This window comes from Cyprinodon variegatus, unplaced genomic scaffold (assembly GCF_000732505.1).
Source record: "Cyprinodon variegatus isolate N-32 unplaced genomic scaffold, C_variegatus-1.0 Scaffold267, whole genome shotgun sequence".
In the NCBI taxonomy this organism is placed as follows: Eukaryota; Metazoa; Chordata; class Actinopteri; order Cyprinodontiformes; family Cyprinodontidae; genus Cyprinodon; species Cyprinodon variegatus.
In genome coordinates this window covers 474981-497982 of record NW_015150720.1, presented here as the reverse complement: position 1 = coordinate 497982, position 23002 = coordinate 474981, and the positions used below count along the sequence as shown (strand labels likewise).

At 37.0% G+C, this 23002-nt stretch overlaps 1 protein-coding gene across 1 annotated transcript in view; it reads right to left on the bottom strand.

Annotated features, from left to right (window-relative positions):
• Nucleotides 1-23002, bottom strand: part of LOC107089813 (pro-neuregulin-2, membrane-bound isoform-like) — a 111876-nt gene that overhangs the window by 9480 nt on the left and 79394 nt on the right. The window contains exons 4-6 of the mRNA XM_015382792.1: nt 8729-8849; nt 5040-5116; nt 4882-4921 (exon numbers count right to left, since the gene is read on the bottom strand). Coding sequence (XP_015238278.1) covers nt 4882-4921; nt 5040-5116; nt 8729-8849 — 238 coding nt within the window. The remainder of the gene's footprint in view (nt 1-4881; nt 4922-5039; nt 5117-8728; nt 8850-23002) is intronic.

Genomic DNA, 23002 nt, shown 5'->3' with positions numbered 1-23002 from the left:
ATCTGTCTGTCTGTCTGTCTGTCCATAATTCACAAAGAAAAACAACATTTACTTTTTTCACAACATCATAAAATCAGTTTATCAAAAATAGGATTAAGCATATTATTTTAAAGAATGATTTTTGTTTATAATTTTCCAGAGAAGAGCTTCTGTGTGGCAAAGGTAGAAAATTATGGGGCAATAGGGTCTTTAAAAAGCAATATGACTTCAGAGATAAAAAAATAGTCAATCCAATATTTCACATCTTCCATAGGAGGCCTTCTTTCATTCACCAGCAGCCATGTTTGTCATCACGCCAATTTGTGACAAGTTTATGGCGGCGTAAATATATATTGGAAGTTAGTTTATCTATAGCAGTAAAGTGGGAAATATTTCACTGGGCATGTCATCTGCTTATAATGACTTTATGTAGAGGAAATGACACTGGTGCTTCTGCAGTAACACAGTGTTCCTCAATTCTAGTGCGTGAATGCACTTGTATAATTGCACCATATCTGAAAGAATGCCTCTAGCCATTATTCTAAAATCTCACACACAGAAACCCTTTTCTGTTAAAAAAAAAAAAAAAAAAAGTGACAGGAGACAAAAGCGGACAATGAAAAGGGATAGAGGCGGATAGAAGGGAAGTGGGAGGCTGTCAAACATTAAAAAAGCATGCATTGGAAAAGGAAGAATTTGTACCAATATAACACATATTATGATTCCGACTTAAACATTTGTTTGATAAAGGGTATGGAGAAGGGTAAAGTAACACATAAACAAAAAGAGAGTCAATGCATGTGAGAGAATAAAAGAAAAATATGAAGGAAAAAGACATGAATAAACTAGACTATTTGCTGATCCATTAGGGACAAACATGAGGCATCATGCTTGTTACAAATCAAATTAAAAACCAGGCTTCTAAAAGGGAAAACGTAACTATTGTGAGAAAGTTAGAAACTTAGTTAACAATACTTTTTGATCACATGTACAGTGGGAGGCGTTGCATCCATGTTAATGATGCTGGACGGAGAATCTGCGAGTTTGTCATTCTGATAAGTTATGATGACTCCAGAGATTGATTGGTTAATTAAAAACAGGAAGGTGTGTTTTATAAATCAACGAGCATGTCACACCAAAAGACGTTGTGGTAGCTAGGCTAGCGCTGAGAGTCAAAATGGATTTTTTTCATACCCATATATTCAATCCCAAGATGCTCTGCCATTGCAGAGGGTTGACAGATGAAAGGAGGAACAAGGACAAAAACAGAAACAAGAGAGCAGATTAAGATATTGGCACCTCGAGCATACATATAGTGGTGTATAAACAAGTTGGCAACACAGCCAACTATGAGAGAAAATATGTTTTAGTAATTGCGCAAGACAAGACAAAACCAAGAAGCACAAACTTGAAACAATACTAGACAAAACCACACAAAACAACTGAACAATGTTAACTTCACATTGCCTATTAGGGCTGTCAGTTTCTACAGATGGAAGGTCCTCTGGTTTCTGCATGTCTCAACTTATTAAAAGAGTCTTTAATTTTAAGATTGATGGTAATATTTGAGGAAAAGGATTTGTTGTTATAAGGATCAGAAGGATGCTGCCGCCATCCTGTTATTGAACTAAATCCAATAGAGTAATCGGAAATACTTTAGTGTGTAACGTGTCAAAATACAGAATATTCCATTAAAACTTCACAGAGCAAATTTTGTCTTTTATTGAGTGAAATTGGAGTTATGATGTACAATTTCATTCTGAAGAGAAGTTATGTTACCTAAACAAACTTTAAACAGGAAGTGAATATTGGTTGCATAGTAACCCTCATTGCTGCTGTTAGAGGAAAATATGTGTCATCTGCAGAGATTACCCGTGCTTTTCAGTTTTCTGCCGTGCAGACTGTTACACTGTCAGCTCCCTGACACACCCATCACATGAACAGGCAAGTTAAGGGCTGGTGTAAAAAAACAGGGGTTGTTCCAATACATCTGTACTCTGTATTGGAATAATATTGCTGAATATAAAAATGATTGTTGGGCCATACATTTTCTGACAAAGTGAAGCCATGTGGACGTTGCACCAATGAGCCGAGTCCATAACTCTGGCATACTTGTTGGGTTTGGCAGCTCTCAGCCATGATTATGATAACATGTTCTTAATAACTCCAGCCAGGAGTAGAAGAAACCATCCTCCTTTTTATATTGTATCTCATGAGGATAAAGGCGCCTCCATCTGGGAGGAGACTCGGATGGTATGAAATTGGATAGTTTTTTTGGTATTTTTTTTAGAATATATATTCATGTTGTTAAAAGAACCTTGTAAAATCCCATACCAATCAGACCTTTTCATGTTATTTCACGTTTTAACTATAGACCTGAATGTATTTTATTTGAATGTTATGTAATACAGCAACAAAAAGAAAGGTTGCATTCAAATCTGGAAGGAACATGATGATACCTTCCACATTATGAAATCTTTTTTTACAAGTACAAGTTTGAAAAATGTCTTCACTGCTTTTAAAAACCAGATAAAAATTTGTCAGAAACTCATAAAATCATGTCCTGTTTTCCTTTCTCTACTCAAATATATCCCCCTTTGAAATTACAGTGTGACAAAAGTTTGAAAAGTTTAATAGGTGATAATATTTTTTAACAAAACTCAGCTTAAAGACCTATTTTAACTTTTCTTATGCCTTTGATAGACTTACAATGAAAATAAAACATAAAAGTTTAAGCAATTACAGGTTGACTTTTTTGACACAGGCACACACCTGTACTGAGGTGGGGGAGCGTCAAAATAAAGACAAAAACATTTTTTCAGTACGACAAGAAATTTTAACACGTTGCATCGCAGCCTAATGTGAACTAAAATTACTTGTAATTTACTGTATGTGTGTGGGGGGCATGTACAACAAACGTAAACTGGACTACAGAGATACGTCTTTGTGATCAACAGGCAGATTAACAAAAGCAGAAGCACTTTGGTATTCTCTTGAAGTTACTTTAAATGGAAACAGTATGAGCTTACAGAAGACATGATGCTAACAAATATGCTGTAGGATTTTAGCAGGAGACTTTGTTTTAACAGAACTAAGTTGTACTTTGCCTATTATACTAAATTAAGAAAAACATCATATCTTCAGCTCTGGGGGTTTGCAACAATAATACTGCATAACTTGTTATCTTGGTTGAATATTTGTGAGGGCCTGAGGGTATTTTTACACAATGGATGTTGTATTTAAACGAAGACAGTCTGAAGGAAGGCTTTTGTCTCCAGATTGTTATCACAGTAAAATGCCTTAAGGGCAGGATTTATTTTAGAAAACTTCTCAACAGATCTTCCATTAATTTTGGGCTAATCTTGAAATTGATGGATGTTTTTGCCAGTGTTGCTATGTTGAATTGAGATGTTAAAATGTCTGCTTAGAGACTTGCTGGACTGTTTTTTTTTCTTTCTATTTTTTGTTGAAATTTTTTTTTTTACATAATTAGACCATAGAAAAATACAAGGAAGAGCATGATTATAAAGATAATGAATGCACTTAATTTTATTTAGGAATGCCAAAGCAAAAGGGGTGGGGTGCACAAATTATTCTTTCGTACATTTTTCAAACTTTTTACTTTTTTTTACTGCTAAACTACCAATATATAACAACAATGTTGGGATATTTAACATTGCAAAATGTGAAAGTTAAATAAATCTATTCAATATTATTTGCATGGGGCTCCTATGCAGTATGAGCACCATTTTGTTGGTTTTTTGTGAAGCCTACATGTCAGTAGTTAAAAAAAAAATTCAACAAGTCAAACTTTTACGGTGTAGCCCTAACCTTTAATTTCCTCAGAATGGCTGTAATTGAGGACCTCGGCATGCAATCAACTGGTCTGAAAGTGAAACAAGCACGGGTTCTTGCCTCAGCTTTGAAGTACTGTGATGCGCGGCTTTCAGATGCATGCAGCCACAATTAGTCAAGAATTAAGCAAGTATTGGGAAACATTCTGTCATGTTGATTCATGTTGCATCTCCTGATACCGCTAATTAAAAGTTTATATACGAGCTAGCTGTCTGAGAGACTCCATGGAGGCGAGAACCTGAGTTCTAAGCTTTAGCTAAGCTTTGTTACACCTACAGAATGCAAGATTTTACATGCATTTTTACAAAAACTTTTGCTCAGACTATGATTTGAATTAATGGATTGACTCAAGTAATATCGCACATGCATACAAGCCTTGAAATTGCATAAAGGGGGCTCCCGAGATTAGTTTTTTAGCTTTCATCCTGCCAGTGTTGTTACATGCAGCTCACTTTATGCAAACAATCAGCTTCCAAGAAGCATCTAAAAAAGACAACACACACACACCACAACTTGTTGCATGCAAAATCTACCGCGAGACGGCACATGCAAAGCTCTTTCAGCTACAGGAAGAGCGCGAATACACAAAATCAAACTCGGACCAACCACAGAAACACGCTCTACTAATCTGTGCCAGCTTGTGAATGAGTCATCAAAGGACACAAAGATATAATTATTAGGTAACAACAGGAAATGACTGAAATCTCTCTACACCCAGCATGCATGCATCACACAAGGACAGTCTGACACAGAGACAGAAGAGAGAAGTTGACATACGGTAGAAACTGGCCATAACGTAGGTTTGACAGCGATCACCAGTAAAGTCATTTGGACACCTGATGGGAAGAAAGCCAAAGAAAGAGGGGGAGGAGATGAATGAGGAAAAGACAGAAAATAGAGGGACAGTGAAGTGAAAAGGGAGAGCAAGTTTACGAAAAGAAGGGGAAAATTGGGGAGAGGGGTGGGAGAGAAGGAGAGAGACACAGAATTAGAACAACAGCACAACTACGGACAGCAAAAGCAGAGTTTTCCCATGGACGACAGCACCATGTGTATGGTGGTGTGCACAGCTCATTGTGCAGTTGACCTGAGAGGGAGGAAGAGAAGGAAAAAGAGCAAGACGGTTGGGGTGACAGGAGTCCACTGGAGTAAAACCAGGGGCTACAGTGTCTCTGTTGTCGTCTGCTCATATCAAGTAGACATACTTTTTAAAGGATCGGACATGTACAACCGCTGTGGCTCGGTGTTTGAGCATCGACGGCCGTAGAATCCGTCCGGACATCTGGGAAAAAGCACACATGTGTTATGAAAAAGAAAAACACGAAGATATTTTTTTTTTGAATACCAGACATTATAATTTTGAGGGGCTCTGCACATTGAAATAAACACAAAAAAAAAATCAACATGTGGCAATAACTGGACAAAGACTGAAATCCTGCTACAGGTCTTCACAGCCAATACATAAATCATCCGAAGGAATCCTGTGCAACAAAGCTGAAGATAGGTTAATAAGGTTTCTTCTTGCAAATCCTATTGGAATCCTGGCAGCTGTGCTCACAACCTGCAAATATGCCAGTTTTATCTCAGTAACAACAAATCAGACAAAAATAAACACCACATTACTGACTGGAATTTTAGAAATATGATTTATGAAAACACAGAACAAACATTGGACTGTTTGTTTAATGTGGTTTATGGTGTTAACATGTAGCTCTGCCGGTAAGTCAAAATGGGTTAATATTTTTGTAACTGAAGACAGGCTATCTCCAGGATCAAGGGTGTTGACCATACTTCCTCATTATAATCCCATTAGGGTGAGTCAAGGGGTCACTTCAAGAGGCCACCAATGTTTTACTCACAACCAACACAAGACTACCAATCTAACAAAGGTCAATGCTTTTGAATTAGTGGTTTCACAAAACACCTCCCAGGAGCACAATAACATTTAAGAGAATTACTCATCCTGAGTGATGGCTTAGTTTGAAACTGGGGCACTGCACCACCCTGATACTAAGGAAACTTGGCTGAAAGTGGAAACATATTAAGCGTAATTAAGACATCAACATAAAGCGCCAACTGGGATCTGGGAGGGCATATATGAGCAGGTTACATTCTGAAAGAGATAAGCAAATTAGCAAATGGTTTGATTTGTCTGGGAAGATCTGCAGACATTTGACATCCTTGATCCTAGAGTGGATGGTGGAAATTTATAAACTTCAGTTCTAAAACATTTTAACATTCTGACACTCATGTACTGTAACGTGTCTGACAAATGTTTCTCATTACAAACACAAACTAAACTCTATCTTCTTTGTATTCTATGTGATGGACCAACAAAAGCTCAGCGCTTGATTGTGGAATTGTGGGTGAATGTTTAGCTCCATGCATCTGTGGTTGTGCACCTACAGTATATCCACATGTTTTGCCTATGCCTGCATGGATGAAGGAGACTTGCATTGGCATTTTTTTTTTAAAAGCACTCTCCTTCTTGCCTCTCTACCATAAAATACAGATTTGTAGAGTGCAGAAATATTTGTGGTGCAAAGAACAAATTCTCACATCTGGATCTCTGCTCCTCTGGATTTGCCATAGACATTTTAATGGCTTTATGGTTAATGTTCTGCTTGGCTTTCTGGGTTTTCTAATCAGTGTGCTGCATTCCTTTTTCCTTATGATGCCGATATATACTAAGATAAATTAAACAGTAGCAGAAATATAGCCTGAGCTTTGGGTGAATGATTGCACTGAATAATATGATATCCAACTAAAAGTATTTAAAAACAAATATTAGCCCCAAAAAACATTTATCTACGTAATCAATCTCCAGTTATGCACTTCTATTGTGTGAAAACAAAACTCAAGTAGTAAGAACACAACAGGTAAACGATTAATCAACTCTTCTCAGCTAAATCTGACCTTCCTCCTTGTTGTTTGTATCTTGCTTTTTTTTTTTTTTAAAAACACATGTATTGCCTTTTACAATCAATTAATCCAACTCCTTTTTTTTGTTCATCTATATGCATTTGACTCAATAAAATATTTTTAGGTAATTAATTAATGTCAACACTGAAGTTTATGTCTTAATGACAAGCAGATGGATATAAAAGACAGCCTTGCTGTTTGCATGGTTGCTTAGACAGTGAGAAATGCCCAGAAGAGCCTGGCCTGTATCAGATAAGGTGGCCATGGGACAACAAATTGCTCCAAGCCTTTCCTACATTAGCCAACTCTATAGGACCTGTGCCCTGGCCTTGAGTGAATTAGCAGCCGCTACTGAGTTATTGCCACCTTTGATTTGTACACAGCATATAGAAGTGCTGTTGCAGTCTTTGCTGGTTGTTTACATTTTTTTTTTTTTTTTTGCTCTGGCCAATTTGGCAGCAAAGCCCTGCTAATGTTTCAGCTCTACATCAAACTGCCCGCCAGACTTATGTGACAGTTTATGCTCTAAGAAATCCTGTAAATTGTAATGTCCGACATCCTTTGAAGTGAGATTCATGTTCTGCGCTATTAAGCTCTGATTTAAGAAGTCAAACTAGCAACATCACTATAACTGATCAATTTTTGTGCTCTACAGACTGACATTTTGCAAAGTGATTTTGACACAGTTAAAAATACTCTATACATTTGTCATTTATTTATATATTTATCGTTTGTAACCACAAGCTTCCATACTTTTTATTGGGAGTTTTTGTGATAAACCCACATAAAGTGGTTCTTTACTAAAAAGTGATAGAATAATCAGGCAACATTCTTGTTATTGAAAAAATAAATATAAAGCGTGTATTTGTAACTTTGTCCAATTTTTTTAATATCCGTAAATAAATTTCATAGAAACATTAGCTGTCATATCTTATTTTTTCAAGTAAACCCTAACAGCTTTAATAGTACAACCTTAATCACAGAATTAGATAGAATTAGCATACATAGGGAAAGTTATGTGAAAGGAAAACTGCTGCACATTACCCTGAATACATGAGCCCCACTTTCAGATATGGGGATCATTGTATGCTGTTAGGGTAAAATGAGTTGTTTTATCGTGCTATGACATTAAAAAAACTAAACACACACAAAAAACAATAAAACATTAAAACACACCAAGGTTTGCTGATGTGTCACAATTAAAAACAATTGTAACATTTAAGGGATGCTGTGGGAAAGTATATTAATGGTGAAGAAGAACTCAAAAAAAGATTTTTTAACCCGCAACCTGAAATAAGTTATACATTTGTCATAGTTTAAGGAAACATTTAATGATAAAGAAAGACTGGACAAGAAACTCTTGCTTCTTTGAAAGTGAAAATTTCTGACACAAACAGATAGAAAACTCCCTGTTTATGTCCCCCTCCTGGAAAGCATCCTTACTTATGTTTTTTTTTCTTTCTTAAGCCTCACACAAACTAAAATCTAAATGTCAAAGAGGTTGTTTCTGAGAAGATGTCAACCTCTGTTCCCCCTTAAACTCAATGACACAGACTTAAACACATCTTAACACATTGGCCTTGATCGCCTCTCTATAATGTAAGCAACGATTGTATTTATCTCATTGGGGGCCTCTAACAGGAATAAATATTTGTTCACTACTAAACCAGTGACTCATGACATTTAAAAGGGCTTTTAATGTGCAGCCCTTTTGTACACTAAACAAGACTTAAAAGAGTAAGCACACCACCTGACTCCATTATTAGTGTTAAAATACACAACAGGTGGCGGATAAGAGGAACCGAGATCCTGACTCCCCCTTCCCCTTTATGCCTAACTACTCTCTACTGCTGAAAGAAACATGGTACATCATGATAATAGGTTTTTTTTCTTTGCTGTTATATTGTTTTAAAGATCAAACTGTAAAGATTAAAATAGAGAGTCCAAAAAAAGCATCAAAAGGAAAACTCACCTGCAGGCAATCTCATTTAGATTATCGACGAAAAAACACTCGCCACCATTTACACAGTAGGCCTGCTGTGTTTTGTTGCACCCTCTGGTGTGGCCTGAGTCTGGAGATAGCGTTGTGGTTACTAGAACAGAAAAAGAAAACATGACAATTTTACTCATGTATCACGAGAAATCCACAACTATTGGATTAATTGGCAGAGACCAGCTGAAACTCTAAAAATAGAAACACCATTGCTAGAGAGGAAAACCGAAGAGTCCTTTAAGTGTGTTTAATAAGTACATTGGAAATAATAAGCTTTAATCTTAGTCTTAGTGCAGATTTTTACTTCAGAGAAAATATTGACCTAAGATATTAGTATTATATTGCCTTATCTTCAAATGAACTCAGTTTAACAAAGATGGCAATCCAAAATTTTTAGTAAGAAATGTGTGAAAATCATTACATTCCATCTTTTTTTGAATACAATGATCATGCATAGAACTATATAAAAAAAAATCAACATTTAATGTGAGCTAATTTATCCGAACATAGTGCAGTGCCTCTTTTTAACTAAGTTTACATGCAGTAGATGCAGATTAGTGTAAGATAGCACCTTTTTGTTAAAATGTTGTAATGGTGGAAGGAAAAAAAAAAGGTAAAACAAACTGTTATAGGTTTACTGTATTCATATTTTCATTCACATTTTTGATATTGGCTACAAGAGAAATTCCTCTGTGTCACATGTGCTTCCCAGGGAAAAAGTTATTATTACTAATGTTTTGTTTCCAACAAAGCTGGATCATTTGGCTCATTAAATACATCAGCTTCAACAAAATCACTATAAAATAAATCTAAGTCAAATCAGGGATATGAATACTGGTCAAACATGCCCTTGTGGGACAGTCCTAACATTTATAGTCTTGATTATAAACAAGTATTTTGTGATTTACTTATACAACACACTTTTACCTCCAAAAGGACTCTTCAATGTTCAGCCTCAGATGTAATTGTGTTTCTAAGCAGTGTTGACACTATCTCAAGAAGCTTCTACGAAGAAAGATAAATATTTCCCTGTCATAATGTAGGAGTTGTTTATGCACTGACTCAATTCATTGGAATGGCCTGAGATTTCATGTATCTGATCTTAATCCCCCCTCTACTTCTCTGACTGCGCTGATATAACATGCCTGGGATGAAGACTGCTTATCAAAACACGGGACAGGTAAAAAGTGGCAGGATGGGGCTTGAGGGGAATGGGCTGTGCTTAGCATGTCAGATGGTGACACGTGATTGCACCAAATGTTAGATGTTTCAGTGTGACATTGAAAATAGAGATGCTTTGTGTGGGAAAAATGTTAAGAGTCCCAATATATCTGCAGTCTGATACTAATGCCGTGCAAAGTGCTGTAAAGAGGAATCACTCAATTAATTTTTCAGCCAGGCTTCTGGCTCTGACAGTAAGCAGTTCGCCTCCACTGCAAGGTTTCACAACTCCTGCTTCTCATTCTTTATTTTTTCAAGAAGTCGGAGAAGTTTTGCTTTGACAAAAAACAACAAGACCAACAAACCAAGCATATTCTGTAGGCCAATGTTCTTGTTTATAGTATCAGTTTGAAAAGACTCCAGTAGGTTTTCAATTTAAAAGACTAAAATGCAAAACTGTCACAAAACATTAAAAGCAGAAGAGTATACATGATGAAAATACAGTAGCTTTGCAATTAAGTTAGATTTTCCTTCCTTTCACACTCATACAATCTCAGGTTTAACTCCAACAAACATCCATCTGAAAAATAAACCAAGATATACATTTACTGCAGGTTTAATCTGGTGAGATCAGTTAATTTGTGATTCATAGCCAACTTCTCCGTTGAAACAGGATTACATATATAAACACCTGAGCTCCACTGTCACATATTCCTGGGTTAGCAAAACACAATAATATTTTTATACCAGAAGAGCCCTCAACATTATCTGCTGCCACTTCCATGGGAAAACCATTTTAGCATCATCAGCAGATCACGGCTAATTTTCTTTTCATCTGAGTCTTCCTGCTTGCACCCAGCCAGGTAAAACACCAGTAGGGAGGCAGCTCATAGAATTTCATGCACCTTCCTTCCAATACTAAAAATTAAAACCTCTCCAAAAGGCTTGGCTTTTACTCTAGATATATAAATGGTAAAAGTGCAGAACAAACTGGTTAAATCTAAAGAGAGCAGATGCTAGTAAAATGGACTTGCATCATTTATCTCTGCCAAGTTTTTATAAAATTTCCCCTTTGAACCCCAAAGAGTCTCCATTCAATCCTGGTACTGTTGCAGTTTAAATCATTTTTAATTAGACGCAGCAGACAACTTTTTTAGAGTTTTGTGCAGTTATTTCTTCACTATCGGGTACTGCACACTGCCAGTCAGCTGGCTGTGTGAAAGATGGCAAGAAGGAAAGAGATTGGAAATGGAAATGACACTACAGCTTAAAAGGGCTGACAGAGCATCAGCTGGAGCATAGCCAGTCAAATTACTATCTTAATTAATTTGTATTCCTATCATTACACTATAATAACAAATATCCATTTCCGTCACTCTGTATCCAAGCTGTGGTTGTGAGGGGTGCTGGTGCCTATCTCCAGCTGTCTATGGGCGAGAGGGGCTGTACACCCTGGACAGGTCACCAGTCTATTGCAGGGCAACACAAACAACTATTCACACCTAAGGAGAATTTAGAGAAGCCAGTTAACCGAACAGTCATGTTTTTGGACTGTGGGAGGAAGCTGGAGTAGAGAACCCACACATGCTCAGGGAGAACATGCAAACTCCATGCAGAAAGTCGCCAACCTGGGAATCGAACCCAGAACATTCATGCTGCAAGGCTACTGAGCAGACTTATTTTAAAAAATATATAATCTATCATAAGAATGTTATGTACAAAAAACACTCTTTTAATTTTGTTTTTCCAAGTTTGAAGACGTTTCGCTTCCCATCTAGGAAGATTTTTCATTTCAAACTGTCAGACTTAGCGTTGAGTTCGAGGCTTTATAGAGTGGACCAAGACAAAGCCTTGTTTTAGCTCACTATGACCTGGATGACTGATATCTTCACCAGCATATTGCTTAAGTCTGTTATGAAAACTGTAATGACAATAAAAAATGTTTATAGAAAGTTATTTTAACTTTGGTACAAGTTTCTTCATGATTGTTGCTTCTCTGTTTCGAACAAATGTTACCAAATCATCTCAGGCATTATTGTTTTGAATCTTTAAGTTAATATTCTTTCACAGTATTATTTTCACTCAAGGGTATCATACCGTGAGAATGTTGTAACAGCCCATGCCTCCCTATATGTGGGTATAAACCCACATATGTGGGGTGCCTTAGAAAAAGAACACTTAACAGCAAAAATCAAGGTTGCAAACTTGACTGCAGACAGGTTGTGCTATTAAAGTTTAAACCATATGGGCTTCACTGTGGATTGTGTTTTTCCTTCACTGTGGATTCTGTTCTGCAGACTCAATCATTTTTTTGAAAATAGAAAAATAGCTCTGCTTCTTAAAGTAAGTAAAACATTTTATTTTAAAATGTAACAAGGGTATATTAGGCATATTACTTGTGTCACAAATGAATAATCGACAGCTCCATTACTTTCTATCACATAACACCACCTGCGTCTGGCACAATGATCGCTTTCAATCATGTTCCATTTAAACCCATCAGCATTTCTGATAAAACTGTTCACATCTGAAGCACAGTAATCTGGTCTGTCATGTTGCTTTAAATGCAAAATTAAACAACCCTAATTTGACTTCTGTGTATACAAAGGCTCCTCATTCGCTGTCTTACGGTATGTTGGTGTCTAGTCTATCCATTTTCCAACAAATGCCCAGACTTGGTGTTGACAACAAAGTATTAACACTCGGCTGTTTTAGATCATATACTTGTTTGTTGTTTGTTTTTAATGATCAAACTTGTTCACACACTTTACTTGTGGTGTACCACAAGGGTAAGTCCTTATTCCAGTTCTTTTCACCATATATATTATTAACTTATCAAAAATATCAGATAGCATGGGATAGATGTCCAATTTTATTCTGATGATACTATATTATAAAGCTATATTAAAAAATTCTAATGAATCCTATCAGTATGGTTTGCTAAACATATTTCTTAGAGGCTGAAAAACGTCAGTGACCTTTTATTTTCTGATTTTAATTCAGTCAAGTTAGAAGTCAAACTAGTCAATCAGTTACTTTCTTGAAAGCAAAGTTTTGCCCTATGAAAGTAATGTAGAGATTTGTTGGATATAAGCAGGTAACAGACATCATCCATTTAGTCGGATCTCTGTGAACAAAGCTTTGTAGATGGACAGCATGGGATAAAGTAAATTAGAGAATGGCTGAAAAACAGAGGTTTTTCATCAAGTGTTCTTAAAATAGGAGCCTTTCCTAAACAGCTATAGCAGCAGGCTGGTTTTGTGTTGATATCCATCTGAGTGCTTGCAGGTGGAGCCCACACATCTTCACTCAGCACACAGGGTTCATTTGGCTAAACAACAAATCCCACCTGTTTGTCTTCAAGAGCTTTTTCTAAGAAACAGAAAAGCAGCTTCACTCTCATCACAGCAAAGAAAAAAAAGGAGAAAATACCCTTCTCTGGTAATTTAGTCTCCAAAAAGTTACTGCAAATTTCCTTTTTATGCTTACTTGAAAATGATATCTATGCTGTACATATGATTTTGTATTTAGGGCTGAATAAATTATTGAAACCTGTCAACCAGCATAAGACAATCTTTTCGGTGGCATAAATCCCAGCACTGAAAAATCATGACTCAAAAAATTAGGGCAACATACATTTATTTCAACATATTAAGTCAATTAAATTGATTCAGTAGTTTTTCCTTCATAGTTTTAACACAGATAAAAGAAAAAAAAACATATATAGTTGCATGACATCTTCACCAAAAAGCAAAACAATCACCAGTTATGAATTGGCATAAAACTAACCATGAAATAAGGGATCCAAGCATGAAATCATACACTGGATGGTAAAGAACCCCAGCGATCACTGACAGAACAGTGGAAGGATTTGAAACACGGATAAAAATGATCCTCAATGTTGCAGAAAACTACAGATGCATTGGCAAAAACATGAGAATTCAATTCACTTAGCTTGGAAAAAAGAAATACTCTGGAAACTTTGCAGTGTGAGCTGCACATCTGCAGGCTGTTTTATCAGGCTACAAACACACATAAATACCGTAACTCGCTTTGACATTTTGCAACAAGCGGCAAAAATAAACCGATCAATTTGCTGGCTCTTAACTAATTAAATAAAGGTTTTTTTCGTCATTATTGTGCAACTTTGCATGTCTGCTCCAACCACATTTGAAGAAGGGGCACATGTTTAGCATAAAATCTTCTCTGGTACTGATAATTTGAAATTGGCCTTTACGTACTTCATGCAGTAAATTCTCACTCCTTAAAATTGTTTTTGTTTTTTATGCTTCCTTGTTTCAAAACAAAAACACAAAACATTAAATTATAATGACATTAAAAATTCATATGTAGTCAAAATATGTTAGATTTATGGGCTGTTACTTGAGAGGCCCCCAAATTGGGCTCTTATTACTGTTAGCCTCTAAAACATGCTGCCCTTTAACAAAATAATCTGTGAAAATCCCTAACAGAATCAGAAATAAAGGCGTAAAATGATCTTTGCATTTCAGTTCTCAACCAGCAAGGGCTATAAGGGAATTTAATGAGTTGATTGTGTGCAAAATTGAGTACTTTTACTGAAATCAGGAGTGTTAGACCAGATTCCAGAAGCAAACAATGCTTAACCTCTGAGAGTTTATCCAAACTGTTTATTTGACAAAACAGTTTCCCTAATTAGATACAGCATATTCTTACAATCTGCACATAAATGTGCAGCTAATACTGTTTTGTCTCTGCTGCAGCAACAACTGTTCCAAACTTTTTTTTTCTTTTCTTTTCTTTTTTTTTTTTTTTTTTTACACATTTCTTGGCAGCATATTGTTAAAAAACATCCTCGAGTGTGAATCCGGCTCAGCTATTTTCAATAAATTGTGATGGTTCAGTAAACAGCTCAAAGAAGAGTTTAGTTTTTCACGCATGATCAACGCAGCTTATGTTCGGGTTAAAACCTGTGAGATGGATGCAATCTGGGTTTATAATGCTGAGTAGCTATTCTTTTTATGTATGTGTTTGGATTTCGCTAATTGCATTCAGTCACATCAGTTTACATCAGTTAAGTGTTTGTCTTGTGAGGAAGATTAGGTTTAAGTGGGCTAAATCTTTCTCAAACTGATGTCTGAACATGAAGAAAAGAAAACAATAAAAGTAAAAACACATATTTCACTTTCTACATCTTTAGTCTAATTGTAGTCCTCTGTTCTTATCACAAAGTCTCGTAATAATTAGCGCTATATTCTTGATGTTGTGCTAGATATTCTTGACATTACTGCACACTGCAATTAATACTTTACTTTTTTATTTGTGTAATTGAGAAAATGTTGCATCTCTAAAATGTGAGTCTGGTAAACCTGGTAGATAATAATTTCAGGTCAGAAAACTTTTTTCCTTTACTCTGGCCATTACACCCTTCAACATGTTAAAAGACATTTTAATGTGTTGAACTATAACCCAATAAATGGAGTGAAAGTATACTCTAGACTTTTGAGGTTGCTTAGAGACATCCAGCCTTATTTATCTACCAATCCCTATAACATAAAAAGCTGTTACATCTTATTTATATCTAAAGTTCCTCTTTATTTCTTATAAGTCATTGTTTAAAACTTTAATCCACTTCAGCACGCTGTTTTAAGGGACCAAGAGTTTTGGTGTGTTCTTTAATTTTTTGCTGAATGCTTAAGACAATTTCCTTTTACACCAGAAGACGATTATTTGCTCTGCTTGTGAGTAAAAAAATAAGAATGTTTTTGTATTTTTCTACATGCACCCATGGAGCCAAGGTTTTGATAAGTTGGCTTGGTTTCTTAACCTCACATTTTCATTTTCCTTAGTACTGTAGCTTGGGGGGTTAAATGTGAATGAAGCTAAGAAGAGGTTTCCTCTTGGTTTAGAGAGAGCCACAGTGTTTAGGCATCAGCTCTTGCCACTGACTTTGATTAATCCTTCATGGCCCAAGAACTGAAAAGGAAAAGCTGGGGGTGCAAGCTGGACCATCTGGAAACCTTCATAAACATGCCTGTCTTTCCACGCTCTCCAAAGGATTCTAGGAAAATCGTAAAAATGAAAAGAGAGGTCCCTTTTGCATGTTATTTTTTCCCTCCTGAGGCACCCTCTGCATATGCAGCAAACAGAAAACTGCTTGCACTGAATCGTAGCCCCGTGTCGCACCTCACGGTCCCGCCCATGTATAAAGAAGTGAGTAATGAAATAAGTTTTTTTATTTGGCTCGACTGCAGAGAAAAGTTATACACATGTTCCGCTAGTTCATGACAATTGTTGATAATTTTCTTCAGCTTTGTTTAATCTGTTTCACTTCTGTGGAGTGCTGTTGAACGGAAAGGCATCTCAAAACACGAGATAGAATCTGAATCTGCGCAAGGCAAAAGCCAAGGCAGTTATTTAAACACCGCAGGACCGACATCCATCTGGACTTTGTTATGGCTTTTATTTTTGCTCTTAAAAGCAATGTTGTCAAGATAAAGAATATAAATCATGTCCCGGATTTGGGAGTAAATCACAGCAATAAGAGAACAGCACACAGGCCTTCATTCAGATATTCAGCTTTAAGCTCTAAAAAGATACAGACGCAAGATCTTGTAAATCTTCATCACAATTAACAAAACAAGAGAAATCTCTGTGTTGGCAGTAAAAATCAGAGGGGAGAAAGTCATAAATGTCTGAAAAATAAACAGAGAGAGGGTGGCGGTGCCTGTGATCGCTCTGTCACCCAAACACGCTGTTCCACAACTCATGTTTATGAAGCAGGGAACAAAACTTCAAATGTTCTCACCTTCTCAGACGAACACGCACTCTTTACCTCCCTTCACCTCCCTACCCTTGGCAGAGAATGTCTGACATGTCTCCTGTTACAGCCGGGATCGAGATCTTTCAACTTAGGTCCAGTTCAAGTTGCAAGCATTCTTGCTTCACTTGTACAGGCTGTAAGTTTTTCTCTCATTCAATTGTGCAAAGATTGTATAATTCAAATGGAAAGAATAAATATGATGAACCTGATAAGTTAGCCACACACAAGATTAAAGTGGGAAGTGTGCTTTTGGTTGAATGTAAAGTTGTTGACAGCTGAGTATGATGTGGTTCTAGAGGATGAGCAGAGAGTTTTAGATTTAAGTTTAGAGGCTTAAGTTCTGTGGTTAAAGCAAACTGCATGAAAGAAAAAGATGACTTCATTTGTGCAGCTGAACACAAATTAAACATGAAACAAATCAAAACATAAAACAGAAGTTACTTGACAGATTTCTGTTTTATATATAATGATGCCATGACATTTTTATGTGTTAATATAAACAATGGCAAAATGAATATGTTTTGATTTACAGATCTAGAGTTACATGTTCATAGAGACAGAAAATCAAGATACAATTATCAACAAACAAAAACAGTAACAAATAAAAAACATGGACAAAAAGATGGATACTGACTGAAGGCACGGATGACATAGCGTCAGAGAAGAGGATTTGTTGACACGATCAGAAGGAAAATATTTCAGCGTGCCAAAACTAACAAAAGCCAAACACTGCAGGTAGGGTTTAAACCACACCCTATCAATAGCTGCATCCAGCATCTGTGCCTTCAAGCAAAGTGGATTTTTTTTTGTCAAATAATCAGAGGAATTAAATGACTCTTTACTAGTTTTGATGCACGTAAAAAAAAAATCCCATTATGAACAAGAGCTTCTTTAAAGCATTTTACAATAGAAAATCATCCACAATTCAAACACCTCTGAGATTAAAAGAGAAATGTTTAGAAAATGAACAAAATGGAGCCCGCCCTGAACATTAATCTACCACCCACACGTCAGCAAGACCACCACAACCAGTGTGTCTTCTTTTATATTCTTGTCTCCTATTACCATTTTTCAGTCACATAGCTGATATGCCTGGTCTTGTCAGCCTCAATCGTCTCACCCCTAAAGTGAAATCAAAGAGCAACCCAGTATGTGATTGCACAACAGCTGTTCAGGCAAGGAAGCAAAGTGCTCTTTGGCAGGGCAGGAAAAAGCACGACACACATGCGGGTTCTGGTACGGCTGCTGTTGGACGCCGGTTTGAGTGCAATTGGCAACTAATGGCCAAATGGTGTTGTCTGCAGCTGAGTTTCAGACAAGGCTGCTCTCTTTTCTGAAGCAATGACGGCACAGTGGGTGTTCAAACTGCTTGCACATTTTAAATCTGAAAATGCACATCCAGTCTGCTGAAAAACTATTTAAATGCATCACTGAATATTTTCCAGTTGATAAGTGAGGCTGTTGAAGAAAAAATGGTGAGGGCTCCTATTTTAGAGTTTCTTACTGTGCTTTGCTGCAGGGACAGAGAAGACTAAGCAGGCAAACATTCAAACAACAAAATAACAGCTGGGAAAATATAAAATTCTGCATTGATCACTGACTTTCATTTATCTACTTTAGAACCACTAAATTTGCCATGTTTGTCCAAAGACCCTCCTTCCCAACAGGTAGACCTGCTGATAGTAATGTGAGTCAGTGAGATAGATTTATGGCCATATGATTACACAATTGAACTGCAAAGCCAAATGGTATGTTGCATTGAAATGCCTTCAGCGTGTATATAATGCAATATACAGAGTGTTTTCAGCTCTATGCTTTTAATATTCAGTCCGAAAAAAAGTTTAAATGAATTTCCCACCTACTGTATGGTAAAACATGGCAGAAAACAAATGGCAGTAGAAGTCAACAAGGCATGGGTCAGTATGAGATTGCTATATGATACCCTGACTTAAAAGAATTTTGAAGGTTTATTATCATTGTGGTATTGCATAAAGAAGTATAATTTATTGGCTCTTTAAAAAAGAATGAAAGCATCACTTTGATTTTCTCTAGTTCATCAGTGAGGTAGCTATCTACTAAATCTGCCTGCAGAGAATCATTTTATGTTGCTTAATTTTTAAGAAATGGTTTTAGATATTTTTCCTTTTGTTATTTGTTTTGTTGGAGGAGCAGTTTCTCTTTCAGTCAGCTTACTGGCAGAGCTCAGCAACAGGTGGAAGAGAGGCAACAGTAATTTTTTTCTCCACACAACCAGGGAAACCCCCCCGCATCTTTTTCTACATCTCATTAAAATGACTGGAAGTGAGTGCTGATATTTTTAAGATCTTTAATTCAGTCCGTTTTCAAAAGGCACGTTTCAGCGCAGTTTCCTTATTCATCCGAGGTAATATTTGGCTAAGAAAGCTATATTTCATTTTCACTCTTAAATCTATCTGAGCAATATACTGAATCCATTACTGGAAGTGGATGATAATTTGTGCGCCAAGGCTTGTAATTAGCCTGCTAAGCCAACAAGAAGTTAATGTCAAGCCATGAATGTTTCCAGACTCAAATCAGCACATTTCTAAAGCTGCAGTAACCTGATTTTCATCATACATCCAATCTTTAGAGTTCCTGGAAATTAACAGGCAGATATTGAGACTGTTAGCCCTGATAAAGAAATGTATGTCTAATATCCTTCAATAGATGATAAAACAATGTAAAATTAGTTTAGAAAACAAAAAGGTTGATTTGCATATTATCAAAAAGGGCAATCTTAAATTATTCAAAAACTTCTCAATATTAAATAGAGATGATGACCTTTTAGCATTGGCTTTTAGCATTTTTTCTACTGTTATATTGATGATTTATCATTGATGAAGACCCTATCTCTAGTTCCCTTTACTGATTCTCTATCAGATTTAAGTTAAAACTTTGGGTGGGATTCTCCAAAGTATATTTTTATATCAAGTCAGTAGACATGATGGTAAAATGAAAACTTTTTCAAGAAATCAGAATCAGTCAGGGACTTACAGTAAAGGAAAAAAATGGGCTTCACTGGGAAATGGAAGAGGAATCTAGACGAAGGTTTACCTAAAAAGCCAGTATGTGGTATTTTATTTTCTTTATTGTGAAAAAGAACATTTAATAAGCTAAAAGGAAACCCTTCGACCCCTACTCCTTATTTGGCGATCATACTCACAGTTATTGTAGTGGCCAGCTGTTTGGACCAAAAGTTTTCCCACTGCTGTTCCCCGAAAGCCAAAAAAGGACTCACACTGCTTGTGTGTGTGTGTATGTACAGCCCTCTTACGCCTATAAACATATTCGCATACACACACCACCCACACTTGTCTTACACCCTGAAAAAGGGCGCTGGAGCAAGGGTGTTTGTTAGCCTGTCGGGTTTCTGTATACTAATGGCTGACTTTACTGTGAGTGTATCACAATTTCATCCACAAGTCATGCCTAAACACTTGAAAGTGGATAGCATCAACTCATACGTACCCGCTACTCACACAAAATCCCAGAGAAAGACCTTACTCACCCAAACAAACATGATGTGATGAGTACAGTTGCCAAATCACCAACGGACGGAAACAGCGTGATGGAGTAATGGGAGGTTTAGGATAACAGACAGCTGTGGCAACTACACTACAACGCTGAGCTGTTGAGCTTTAAGCAATGGAATGGTAAGTATATGTTCCTCTGTTGCTCAAAGAAAATGTAAAAAAAGCACAAAGACACCTAGAATTAGTCATGCTTCGTTCTGAAAAATTCAAGGTAACAGAAGGAGCTCGGATCTTGTTTGATGTTGGTGAACAATAGTTTCCTGGCAAGCCCCTTTTCAATGTTCTTGCTCTGTTCACAAAACATCCAAGCAACTGCAAATTATTACGGCCTCAGTACAAACAAGCCTTTATGATGCAATGAAACATTTTAGGCCATAATTCTCCTCTTTGAAAGCAGTAACAAACACAGCCGTGTTTGTTAGTTATCTGGCAAGTTAAAACAGAACCCAGAACACAGCCAGCCACAGCTGGGGTCACCAGCAGCGGAAAGACCACCAGGACAGCTGAGAGGGGGCTGAGAGGGGATTCTTTTATTATGCTATCAAATTAAGTCCCTGATACATTCTGTCCAGGAGTGCTGGAAGAGTTAATAAAGCCCCTGCACACAGCAAAAACCTTGTGTCACCTCCTGCTCACATCACTCAGCTTTTCAAGTGTAACAGCTGCTTCCTCTCGCATTCATAGCCATATCCTCATCCATTCAAACCAATGCCTTAACTGACCAATATAACATGCAGAGATTACTGGATATCCCATGAAATGAGACATGTTTTGATTGCTTATAACACTAGAACTCAAAAATGACAGGATCAAACTAACCTAAGAGAAAAGATAAAATAAAATAAGACTCAGGGAACCTTTTGGAAGTTGCTTTACTCTATTTCTGAAGACTATAGTCTGATTTAAGGATTAGACAACAGATTCTCAAACACATACAGTACAGGATGTATAAAAAGCTACGAACAGTCCATGCCAAAAAATGGTTGTGATGGCATTTTAACATGTTTAAGAGATTTGAAAGGAACAATATGTTTTGAAATTAACTTTTGAGCATCAAAGACTACGTTCAAGACTAAATCAATTTAGTTTATGTCTGCCGAAGATACACTTTAGTCATTCCATGTTGTATCCTGATAGTTTAGTGGAGCTGCTCCAGCACATCATTGCTGCTTGGGATACTAGGGGTGTAACATAAATTTTTCCACTTACTCTCTTCCATCTCTACAGGAAACGCACCATATTTTCAAAAAGGCCAAGCAGTAAACAAAAACAACCCGAGGCGTGGGTGAAATGTCTGTTTTTGAGAACTGCTCAAGAAAACAAGGCATGAGCGCTGATAAGTCCAAAGTGTCACGTCTAAATCTCAAACAAACCACCCTGGGTCAGTCAGCTGATGTCAGGGATAAAATCTTTCCTCCAACTTGTTTTGACAATCATGCAAAACTAAGTATGATTATAGCTTGCTTTAGGAACTTTGTTATTTTTAGTCTTAAATGCCAAGATTATCATCAGTTCCTTTCATTTCTTTTCAACAAAGCAAAGATAATTATTAGCATTTTAAAGGCAAAGTGACCCATGTACTGTAAAAACCATCTGTTGCAATGTTGTCAGTCAGATTACAACATCTCTACCGGACCTGATCCTCACTCCAATAAAAAAAGAACCAAGTTTCAGGCACAATTAAGAGTTCCACCTTTGAGGAGTGCCTGTCCAGACCTCAAGACTCAGGTTTATTTGGAAAAAGTAGGGAATGACTAATAGCAAGGCAGCTTGATCCACAGAGCCTGACGAGGTGATCCCCAGAGGATTGTAAATGCAGAGCGCTTGGCAAACGTACAGATCTACTCTTCTAAGACCTAGGCTCGTTCAGCTGCTGCTTTTCCTTAGACACTCCAATCAATAGAATTGACCGACTTACAACAAAGCCACAACTAACATCCTGTGGCGTCATTGGAGTCAAGTTTATCTTATTGCTTGCGTGGTATGAGTGAGTAATTTTTGTTCTACGTATGCAGGCTTCAAGGGGACATAGAAGTTTTGAAGGAAGTTGTTGTTTATCTTGTTGAAAGTGCTTACAGTTTCACTTACGTAAAACAGATCTTCAGATTTACTGGAAGAACACTTACAAAAATGCTTTTTTTAGCTTCATGATAAAAGTTATTCCTGTGTTCAGTTTAACCATATTACACAAAGATGTCCTAGAATTTCCTTAGAAATGAACCCTTTACTGTAATGTGCATAGGTGACATATGAGGTAAGATGAAAGAAATTTAGCATTTCCAAATAAACCATACAATAGTGTGGAAAAGAGCCTTGTCCACTCAACTGTAAAACTATTAAGACATTGTTAACTGGTTGATCATTACTTGAGGTCATAGAGGGAAAACCTACGTGTGGATATTGGCTTGTGTATATTACTAGGAAAAAATGGAGGGTCCCCATGCGTGCAAATTGTTTCTAGAAGGCCTCAGCCTGACTACTGAGGTTGGAGCAATCATATGTTCAGCTGTGATTTCCATCAACACATTCCTGGACGCTCACACATTCTCTCTGTGGAGCTGAGCACAGCACCCCCCGAGGATGTGACCTGCAGTCTGCAGACACATGGCTGCCTAGCAGGCGCTTATCACAACACGGCGGCCTGCAGGATAATGGGAGGCCTTAATCTGAAGCCACGTGGAAACAAGCAAACTCTGACTGGCGCTGCCTCTCAAAGCTGGCCCTGTAGAAAACAGTTGA